This window comes from Fringilla coelebs, assembly GCF_963513975.1.
Source record: "Fringilla coelebs genome assembly, chromosome: 16".
NCBI lineage: Eukaryota > Metazoa > Chordata > Aves > Passeriformes > Fringillidae > Fringilla > Fringilla coelebs.
Genome location: NC_140042.1, coordinates 3,226,185 through 3,236,913, shown reverse-complemented (window position 1 = coordinate 3,236,913; position 10,729 = coordinate 3,226,185). Strand labels below are relative to the sequence as shown.

The 10,729-nt window shown below is 63.6% G+C and overlaps 1 protein-coding gene across 1 annotated transcript; it reads left to right on the top strand.

Annotated features, from left to right (window-relative positions):
• Positions 1-492: 492 nt before the first annotated feature.
• FSCN1 (fascin actin-bundling protein 1) lies at positions 493-9,209 on the top strand (the record flags this gene model as incomplete). Its single annotated transcript, XM_084216650.1, has 5 exons — positions 493-1,315; positions 7,744-7,900; positions 8,378-8,499; positions 8,749-8,916; positions 9,007-9,209. 5 exons carry the CDS (start codon positions 493-495, stop codon positions 9,207-9,209), a joined length of 1,473 nt encoding a protein of 490 aa, XP_084072776.1.
• Positions 9,210-10,729: the final 1,520 nt, after the last annotated feature.

Here is a 10,729-nt window from a genome sequence, read left to right as displayed (position 1 = left end):
GGAGCAGTTTTGCCATGAAGTGAGGACTGGCATTGTGTGGGGCTCCTGAAATGCAGGGACGGCTCTCGCCGTGCAGTGGGGGCTGTCCCACAGTTCAAGGAGGCTCCTGAACTGCACGGAACGATCCCGTCAAACGCTGGGGGTCCTACGGCGTGGGAGGATCCTGCAGTCCGTGGGGGTTTTGTCGCGCAGGGCAGGGTCTCTGCATGCAGGGGAGTCCCGCAGGAGGCGGCGGGGAGGGTGTCCGGGCACTCGAGGGGGCTCCCGCGGCTCCTGGCGGGGTCCGGCCCTGCCCGGGGCCCCGCGGCGGTGCGGGGGGCGGGCGGGGGTCGCGGCGGGGCGGCCCCGGCGGGCGGGGGGTGCGGGAGGTGCGGGAGGCGGTGCCGCCGCCCGGCGCTATAAAGGCGGCGGCGTCGGGGCGGGCGCGGCGGCGGCTCTCGGTGTCGTTCGCTCGGTGTCGTTCGCTCGGTGTCGGTCGGCGGCGGGAGCAGGATGACGGCGAACGGGACGGCGGAGCCGGTGCAGATCCAGTTCGGGCTGATCAACTGCAGCAACCGGTACCTGACGGCGGAGGCGTTCGGGTTCAAGGTGAACGCCTCGGCCGCCAGCATGAAGAAGAAGCAGATCTGGACGCTGGAGCAGGACGGGGAGGACTCCAGCGCCGTCCTGCTCAAGAGCCACCTGGGCCGGTACCTGGCGGCCGACAAGGACGGGCGGGTGAGCTGCGACAGCGAGGAGCCGGGCCCCGACTGCCGGTTCCTGGTGCTGGCCCACGGCGACGGGCGGTGGTCGCTGCAGTCCGAGCCCCACCGCCGCTTCTTCGGCGGCACCGAGGACCGCCTCTCCTGCTTCGCCCCCGCCGTCTCTGCCGCCGAGAAGTGGAGCGTCCACCTGGCCATGCACCCCCAGGCCAACCTCTACAGCCTGGCCCGCAAGCGCTACGCGCACCTGGGGCCCCGCCGCGACGAGCTGGCCGTGGACCGCGACGTGCCCTGGGGCGTGGATGCGCTCATCACCCTCCTGTTCGTGGACCAGCGGTACAGCCTGCAGAGCTGCGACCACCGCCTGCTCCGCAGCGACGGCCGCCTGGTCCCCGCCGCCGAGCCCGGCACCGCCTTCACGCTGGAATTCCGCTGCGGAAAGGTGGCCTTCCGAGACGGGGAGGGCCGCTACCTGGCCCCCTCGGGGCCCAGCGGCACCCTCAAGGCGGGCAAGAGCGCCAAGGTGGGCAAGGACGAGCTCTTCGCCCTGGAGCAGAGCTGCCCGCAGGTCGTGCTGAGAGCCGGCAACGATAGGAATGTCTCCACCCGGCAAGGTACGGGGGGTGGGGGCTGCGGGTGGGGGGAACGGGACGCCTCGGCTGTCCCAGGGCTGTAGCCGCCTCGGGGAGCGCTCCTGCATCCCTCGGGAATCGCTTGCCCCGAGCAGCCTCCTGGATCCCTCCGGCATCGGCATCCATCGGGCATCGCCCGCCCCGAGCAACCCCTTGCATCCCTCCGGCATCCCTTTCCCTGCATCACCTCAGAATCGGCACCTCGGAGTGCCCCCCGCAGCACTGCCACCCCACAGCGTGCCCCCCGCATCCCTCTGCCATCGCCTCCCTGGTGGCGTCTTCCCCCGGCTCAAACCCCTTCTCACACCCCTCCCCTGAAGCCACCGTCTCCCCCGGGCACCCCCTGCACCCCTCAGCATGGCTGCCCGCGGTCCCTCCCCCAAACCCCCAGCACGATCCCCCCCGCATCCCTCCCACATCCCTTCCCCTTCCCCCTCCCGCATCCCTTCAGCATCGCCTGCCCGGGGCCCCCCATCCCTCCGGCACCCCCATCCCCCCGGCACCCCCATCCCCGCAGCATCGCCCCCGCAGGGCGCTCGGGGGGGGCAGGGGTGGCGAGGGGCCTGCCTTGGGGTGCAGGGATGGACAGGGAGGGGGGCTGGGAGGGTGTGGATGGAGTCTTCCCTCGCCGTGAAGGAGGCAGGGCTGTATCCCTCGCCTTCCTTCCTTTGGAGCTCATTGTTCGCCCAACAAAGCCTCCACCAATCTCCCCCTCCCCGAGCACGGCTGAGCCATTTGCCCAGCGGAGCAGGGAGGCTGCGGGTCCCCTCGGGGGCTCTGGCTGCCCCAAGGGGGGCTGGAATTCCCATGGGTGGGGGGCTGGGAAGCAGCGTTACATAAAGGGCTTTGCCAAAACTCCCGCATCCTGCATCCCCCGCACAAAGGCCGCCGTCCCTCCGCACCCGCTGCACCGTCCCCGTCCCCTCCGCTCGCCGGAGGGGCCACGGTGCCACCCACCCGCCTCGGGGACATTCGGAGCTCCCCGGGCACGTGGCCGCCCGCGAGTGCCCACCGGGCATCCCGGCCCCGCAGCCGGGGCTCCTCCTGGAGGACCGGGGGTCCCCGCTCTGCGGTGCCGGGGTCTCGCTGTGTGCCGTGGGTGCCCCGGGGCTCATCGGGCCGCGCCAGGTCAGGCCGGCGCACGCCGGGTGTGGGATGGGTGCGAGCATGCAGCAAAGCCTGGAGGAACAGCGGGGAATTTTTTTTTGTGTCTATGTTGTATTTCAAGGTTGCTGCTTAACCCTGATCCGTGCCTGGGCAGCTCCGTGCGGGGAGCTCCATGATTTGCTCCCGTCCGAGGGCAAATCCTGCAAAGTAACCCATTAAAATTAATAATAGAATCTGCCAAGATGGGCAGTGGGGATTGTTTTCCCAGGCACGGGGATTTGGGGAAGAGGAGGAGAGGATGGCGGTGGCGGGAGGATGGCGGGAGGCTGCCGCAGCGCCGTGGGGGAAGGGCTGCTGCAGCCCTTTGTCACCAGAGATGGGGAAACCAGATGTGGGGGGAGAGGCGAGGGACGGAGCGGTGGCGGTGGGGGACCCGTGGTGGCGGGAGACCCCATGGAGCGGGTGGGAATGCTGCTGGCCGACCCTCCGGCTTTGTCTGACTCGGAAGGGATGGGGGAGCGGGAAGGGGGGGAACAAATCTCCCCAGCAACAGAGGGCCCTGGGCTGTGCCCGGCCCCTTTCCAAGCAAAATACAGCGGGAAGGGCCGCGCTGGGGCTGCACATCCTCGCTCCAGTCCATTTTGGCTGCAGAAGCCGTTTCCACCCGGTTTATCCTTCCCGATGGCAGTGAAAGGCTGGGAGCCGCCGCTTTCTGGGGCTCATCCTCCTCCCATTGTGAAAGCGCCGTGTCCCAAAGGTTACCGAGGAGGCAGCAGCAACAGCCGCCGGAGGAAGCCTTTTCCAGACAGCCCTTTCCCCCGCCGAGCTGATAAGAGCCGTGCTGCTGGCAGATGCTCCCATGGCCACTGGGGATGGGGGATGCGGGATGCTGGCCGGGAACGACTGCAGCTCGGCACAGCCTGGCGGGAAAAAGGAGCTTATTCCTGTGCGGAGTCAAGGATGGAACAGGGATGGCAGTGGCTGCCCCCGCTCTGCCCCATGGGAGGAGCAGGGATGGGTCCATGGGGCTCTTCTGTGCTTCCCTTGGCTTGGATCCAGCTTTGGAACAGCGCTGTCCCACCAGTGCCGAGTCAGCTCCTGGCCTGGCATCTCCTCCCGGTCCCGGGGATTGCCGGCATCCCGGGGACAAACACCCCGGGGCAGCAGGGGATGGGCCCCAGCCCTGCCTCTGCTGCGGGGCAGAGGGTGCTGGGGGTGTCCCCGGTCCCCCTCTCCTGCCTCCAGCCCCAGCAGGATCCCCGGGCTCCCTGAGAATTCCCATCTCCCGTTTGCGCCTCAAAGCGAGCGGAGCTGCCGGCGGGAGCGGCCTCCCCCGCTCAATGGCTCCTTTCTAGCCCGGCTGCGGCAACAAAGGGCGCTTTGTGGGCGCGGGGTCCCGGGGCAGAGCTGGCTCTGCTCCTCCCGCTGCTGCCCGGCCCGGCCGAGGTGTGCCCCTGCCCCCATCCCGAGGGGGAGAGGGTGGGCTGGGGGAGTGAGGAATTCAGGAAACGGCATCTGGGGAGAGGGCAGCGAGCCTGGACGTGCCGTGTTGGCAGCGGGGAGCTCTGCCCCGGAGCCAGGAGCCCTCCCGGCATGGGCTGAGCCGGATTTTCCCCCTCCAGTTCATCTGGGTGCCTCGGCAAGGCGGGAAGATGCGGCTCCAGGGCAGGGGCACGCAGGCTTGGATGGAGGTTTTCATCTGGAGATGCCAAGTGGCCTGTTGACACTTGGGGGATACCACAAAGCCACAGGAAATCCACAGGGAAGGGGGGGTGGGTTTTTCAGGAAATTCGTGTTTCACCCCTAGCCGTGACCCCTTTGCAGAGCTGCACCCTCAGCAGAGGAGCTGCCGGCTCCCCGTGCTCCAGGCTGTTGGATTTAGACAAAAACCTGTTTGGATTTCTGCAGGAGTGCAGTGTAAGCCCAGCTGAAGGGCAGGGAGGGGCAGGAGCAGTCCCTGGGCACGTGTGTGGGTGCAGCTGGGTGGAGGTGCCACAGCCCGACCTGTGCTGGGCACAGCATCCCAGTCCCATCCTGAAATCCTGCCCCGAGGGCCTGGGGGCTCTGCAGGGCGCCGCCCCTGGGTTGTGGAGCAATCCAGGCAGCCTGAGCTCAGTGTTTTCAGCTGTAACCCGGGGGTTTTTGAAAGGAGAGCTGGACCACGAGAAAGGTGCTCCTCCCCATGGAGCTCATCCCGCTGGCTCTCAGCAGCATCCCAGCACGGCTCACGGGAGATTTCTGTGTGAGCTGAGTGCAGGGGGAAACTTCTCTGCCCGCCCTGAATGGCCCCCACGCTGGGTCTGCAGCCCCCCATGGTGTGGAGGTCAACAGAGCTACAACAAACTCTGCTCCTTCAGAGGCTCTGCAGGAGGTGCAGGGAGGTGTCTGCCTGCTCTGGGATGGCCGCAGGGCTCCTGCTGCATCCACAGGGCAGCGAGGGCTCCAGCATCAGCCCTGCAAGCCCACCAGCCTGGAGGACTTGGGGAGCCCTTTCCTGCTCGCTGAGCACCCCAAGCCCAGGGACTCAGCATTAGGAAGCCCTGGGGTGACAGCATGCCTCAGCCCTCCCAACATTCTCCCCAAGGTCCCTGCTGCGCACAGAGCCCAAGGACATCCCACACCAGGAATTTTGGGGTGTGCAGGCATACCTGCCCCCCCCTCCTCCCAAAGAGCCTCCGTGTGCTCACCCCCTCCTGCCTCCAGCTGTAATTAGCAGCTTCATCAAGGTCAGGAAGAGCAGCGCCAGCTCCAGACTGTAAATTTACCAGGAGCGTTAATTAATCCGTGATTGCAGTGGGAGCGGCCCCAGGCTGCCACAGCAGGGGGGTGGCTGTGGGGACAGCCTGTCCTCCCCACGGTGACACGGGGACATCTCTGAGGGAGCCACCGTGGTCCTGCAGCCTCACACACGGCCCGTGCTGCCTGCAGTGCCCCCAGCTCAGCTCCAGCCCTTGAGCCTCCTCCTGCCCCAGCCCCAGCGCATTCCTTTGTGCTGAGTCGCTGTAACCCAACCCCTCGCTGCTGCTTTTGGGGAGGGGGCGGTGGGAGACCCTCCTGCTGCCGGCTGCTCCAGGCAGTGGGGAATGCCAAAGCTCCATGCACAGAGTGTGGAAAATGGGCTGGCAGAGGGCTGGGGGGGCCGGTGTGTGCCCTGTGCTCCCTGCCAGGGGGCTCTGGGGACAGGGAGCGTGTGTGGAGGCTCCTGGCACTCCCTGTCCTGCCTCCAGCCCGCCCAGTCCTGCTCTGTGGCACAAGCATCCCCTGGCTCTGCCCAGCCTGGTCCCTGCAGGTCGGTGAGTTCTTCCCAGAAAAGTCAGGGAGGGCAAGCACCACTCCCCCCCCTCCCCCACAAACCACAGGGACCCACAGCTCTCACAGGTCTGGGGGGCCCAGGGGTGCTGCCAGCCTTGAGGGATGGGCTGTGTCCCCCAGGGTCACCTGCCCACAGCCAAAGCTCTCTGTGAGCCCCTGCAGAGCCCCCCTCTCTCTCTGTTTTACAGCTCTGGATTGGGGCTGGAGCTGGGGATGCAAAATCAAAACCAAATGTTCCCAGAACCGCCGGCTCAGCCCCCGGCAGTGCTGGGAGGAGGCGGCTGTGGGATGGCTCCGGGAGCCGAGGACGTGGCCAGTGGGGCTGGGCTGGTGGCCACCAGCACCCCCTGGGCCCTGCCTTGCCCAAATACCCTGGGGAGCAAAGCCCCAGGGTGGCTGTGTGTCCATCAGGAGAGTCACAGACTCACAATGGTTGGGTTGGGGTGGGAGGGGTCGTGGGCAGGGTCACCTCCCACTAGACAGGGCTGTTCCGAGCCCCATCCACCCTGACACTGAACACTTCCAGGGATGGGAGCTGCAGAAGGTTCTGGAAGGTGCCTGGTGAGAGGGGGGTGCTGTGAGCAGGTGGAAGCTGTAGGTCAGCTGGGATGTGGGAGATAAGATTATGATCAAAAAAGTGGAGCCTTCAAAGCCTGATCCCTTTGGGAAGGGTGGGTGATGGATATGCAAAGCAGAGGCTGTTCCTGGGCATTGGGAGGGGCCTGGTTGGAGACACAGACAGGTGCCCAGGGAGCTGTGTCTGCAGGACAGCTGGGGACAGCTGGTGGGACCTCCTGGTGGCTTCCCAGAGCAGTGGGGCCACCAAGACTGCAGCCCCTGCAGCCCTTCCAGGGACTGTGAAATCCCAGCAGCCCAGAAACTGGGATGCATCATGGAGGTGTGAGGGGCTGGACATGTGGCCAGCCCCCAGCTCCCTCAGCTGGCTTCATCAGGCTTGAGCTCCTTCCCCAGCTCCGTTTCCCTTCTCTGGACATGTTCCAGCACCTCCATGTCTACTTCAGTGAGAGGACCAGAACTAGACAGAACGTGCACTCCAACCCTGTGCATCCCTTTGTGCAGCAGGGAGGGATGCAGGTGTGTTTGGCCCTGGAAAATTCATCCAGCTCCCTAAACTCCCATGTCACTAAGCTCAGCAGTGGGGCTGAGCTCTGCACCCCAGCTCCCTCCCAAACCCAGCACAGAGCTCGGCCATTGGCTTTGGCTACAGCTTGTGGCTCGCATCCCCAAAGTGTTTTTAGGCTGAAATCCACCAAGCTGGAGAGCTCTGGAGCACTTTTGGCCCTGCTAGCCCTGACTAAGCAGGTTTGCTCAGGCTCAGAGGATGCACACGTGGCTGGTGGTGGCCCCAGGACCAGCTGCATCCTCCTCTGCATGGAAATGCTGTCTCTGGCCTCTTGGGCACAGGGAAGGGCTGTCGTGGCTGCAGAGCTGGGGGACAGGCTGGTGCTGAGGATTTTGGAGTCAGGGAAAGGCTTGGCTGCCCTAGGGCTTTCCTGAGCCTCCTGTCCCTGCACGCCTCAGTGACCCAGTGGGATGTGACAATTGTGGATGAAAAACGTTGTCACGGTCCTTAAACACGCCACAGGCTGGGATTCATGGGCGCTACAGCAGCCTCTGCTAATGGGCTGAGAAACCTGGCTGTCACCTTTGGGAAAAACTGCAGCCCTTTCCCTTATAAAACATCTACCTTGGTCTTTACTTCTTTGTGATGGAGCTGCTGGGTCAGGAGGGGAAGCTCACGGCTGCCCACCCCTCCTTTAAGACCTTAACACCAAATAACCAAATGAAAACCTGGATTTGAACCCCAAATGCCAGAGGGGAGGTCCGTGTGAGGGATTTGGGAGCCACCAAAGCTCACCCAGGGAGCAGGAGCCCCTCTCAGTTGGGTTTCCTGGGCTGCCCTGCACCTGGACCTGCTGGAGGGGGGTTGTGGTCCCACACCCCAACTCTTATCTGTCTCTGGTCTGTAGGGATGGACCTTTCAGCCAACCAGGATGAGGAGGGTGACCAGGAGACCTACCAGCTGGAGATCAACAAGGACACCAAGAAATGCGCCTTCCGCACCTACACCGGGAAGTACTGGACCCTCACCTCCAACGGGGGCATCCAGTCCACAGCCTCCACAAAGTGAGTCCCCTGCCCCCGGCAGCTCAGGGCCCTGCCTGGGCTTCAGAGCACCCTCTGCACTCCCAGGGGAATTCAAGGGGGTTTTCCAGCCTGGGTGCACATCCCAAACGCTTCCCAGCAGAGGCAGGGCATTTTGGGAAAGCCAGGGATGGGTCGGGGCTTGCCGCCCACGATGCTCTGGAAGTCCCTGGGGCCACATAATCCTTCCCGGCCGGCTGGGGCTGTCGAAATGTTTGCCCTGCAGTTCAACCCTGAGAGCCAGGCGGAAAGCCCAGAAGTGCCTTTGGCTGCCTGCCTGCCTCCTGCCCCCGGGGCGAGGGCTTCCCAGCGGGGTGGCCACCACAACACAGCTCATCCTGCGCAAACAGATCGAACCAGGCCCTCCTGATCCGGCCGTGGCCCTTTCCAAGCCAGCAGGGGGGCGGGGGCAGGGTCCCCCTCCATCACACCCCCCTGACTGTCCTCTCTGCCCCACAGGAACGCGAGCTGCTATTTTGACATCGAGTGGTGCGACAAACGCATCACCCTGAAAGCCGCCAATGGCAAGTATGTGACAGCAAAGAAGAACGGGCAGCTGGCAGCCTCCATGGAGACAGCGGGTAAGGGACCCTTGGGGACCCCACGCCGGGGCAGCAGGGGATGAAACGAGCCCCTCCAGAGCCAGGCTCTTCTACCAAGTGACGCTCAGGCAATGAGTTCTCTTAGTGGCTGTTTGACGCGCTGGGAGATGGGGCGGGGTGAGAAATGGGTGAGGGCACAGCCCTCGCTCCTCCCTGCTGCCTGCCAGCTTTGGGGTCTGGCTCTGTGCCCCCCCGGCCGCTCTCACAGCCCCTGTCCCCTCGGCGCAGGCGAGACGGAGCATTTCGTGATGAAGCTGATCAACAGGCCCATCATCGTGCTGCGCGGCGAGCACGGCTTCATCGGCTGCCGCAAGGTCACCGGCACGCTGGACTCCAACCGCTCCTCCTACGACGTCTTCCAGCTGGAGTTCAATGACGGCGCCTACAACATCAAGGGTGAGTCCCCAGGGTACCCCAGGGCTGGGCGGGGTGGCCTTTGGGGTCCCCGTGGTGGCTCATGAGGCCACCGTGTCCCCTCTCCTGCAGATACCACTGGGAAGTACTGGATGGTGGGGAACGAGTCGTCCGTCACCAGCAGCAGCGACACCCCCGTGGACTTCTTTTTTGAGTTCTGCGACTATAACAAAGTGGCCATCAAAATCAACGGCAAATACCTGAAGGGCGACCACGCCGGGGTGCTCAAGGCATCGGCCGACACCATCGACGCCTCCACCCTCTGGGAGTATTAATGCACTTTAGGGTACCTCCCGTTGCCAACTTCTCTTTCCCTTCCTGTCCTCTTTTCCTTTGGGTTCTGTTTCTCCTCTCTGTAACAGGATTTTCAGACTGGCTTGCCCTTCCCTCCTGCCATAGAGTTGGTGCGTTATGTGGGAGGTGGGTCTCCATAAATCCCTGTAAGAACTGGAAAAGTGGTGGGGCTGCCTGCCTATAGCTTTGTAGAGGGGTCTGTCTCTATCCCCCCATCCCTGCCTCCCTCCAGGTTTGTTGGGCTTGGAAATGGCCGTATCCCCCCTTCTGGCCCTGAGCATCACCTTAGGTAGTTGATTTTCCTCTCCTCAATTGAAAAAAGGGAATAAGATCACCTCTGTGCTCGCTTCTGCCATATCAGCACGGGCACAGCCTCAGACTGTGCTGCCAGTGTCCCCTGGAGCATCCATCCTGTCCTGCCCTGCTCCAGTCAGGGGTGGAGTGATGGTGCTGGGCTCAGCTGGTTCAGCTGGCTGGTCCCAGCAGCTTCTCTCCCCTCCTGGATTTTGGGGCATGTTGATCCCCAGCTGAGCTGTAAGAGGTGACCTTACATATCACAGCATCCCTGGGGATGGGGCTGGCGTGTGCCAGCACACCCCTGTGGAAGGGCCAGCCAGCTGCCCCTCCCCAAACACCTGGAAATGATTCTTTAGGGTGATCCTGTCTGGAAAGCCTCAGCCTTTCATCTCATGGAGCCCCGTGCTCCTGTCCCTCCACCCCTCCTTGTGCTTCTGGCTCCGGAGGAGCATCCCAGACCCTGATGGCGGGTCCAGCCTGCCCGGAGGCTGGTCCTGCTGCTGTGCCTGGAGGGGAGGGCGTGGGGGACACAGAGCCAGCCCGTGCCAGGGTGGGGGCTTCATCCAGCCCATCTCCCGTGGGCTTCGGTCCCAGCAGGAGCCGGGCTGGCCAACGTGATCTCCCCCGGGCAGTGGCTGGAAGCATAAACTGCAGATTTTGGTTTACAGAATAGAAAAGTTCCTTAGCAAACTTTGCACAGTGATATTTGCTCAGTACCTTTGATGTTGTTTTTTTCTCTCTCATAAAATACTGGAACAGTGAAGCGAATCACTGAACACCTAATGCTGAATTAGGAAGTGCCCGTTCCTGCGGGCACACCGAGGGGGCAGCTCCTGCTCCCACCACCCCCAGGGCACCTGGGCTGGGCTCTCATGAATTGCAACCCTACTGGAAAAGGAAAAAAGAAAAAAAAAGACCAAAACAGTATTTTTGTTAGTCTCTATTTATATATGCTCTCCATGGCACTGTGTGACCAGCTGTTGTCTGTACTAGGTCTGCATTAGAGTTTAACGCTGTCTGTAAGGGTGATGCTGCGTGTTCCTTAGGGTGTTGAAAGGCACTTTATCCTTTGGGGCCTTCCCAGGGCCGGTATCTGCTCCCTACAAACACACCAAGGAGCCTTTTCCCGCGTGGGCCCCCTCTGCAGAGGGGGAGTGCTGGTCCCACCCCACACCAAGGGTGCTCTCGGCATCGCTGCCGTGCC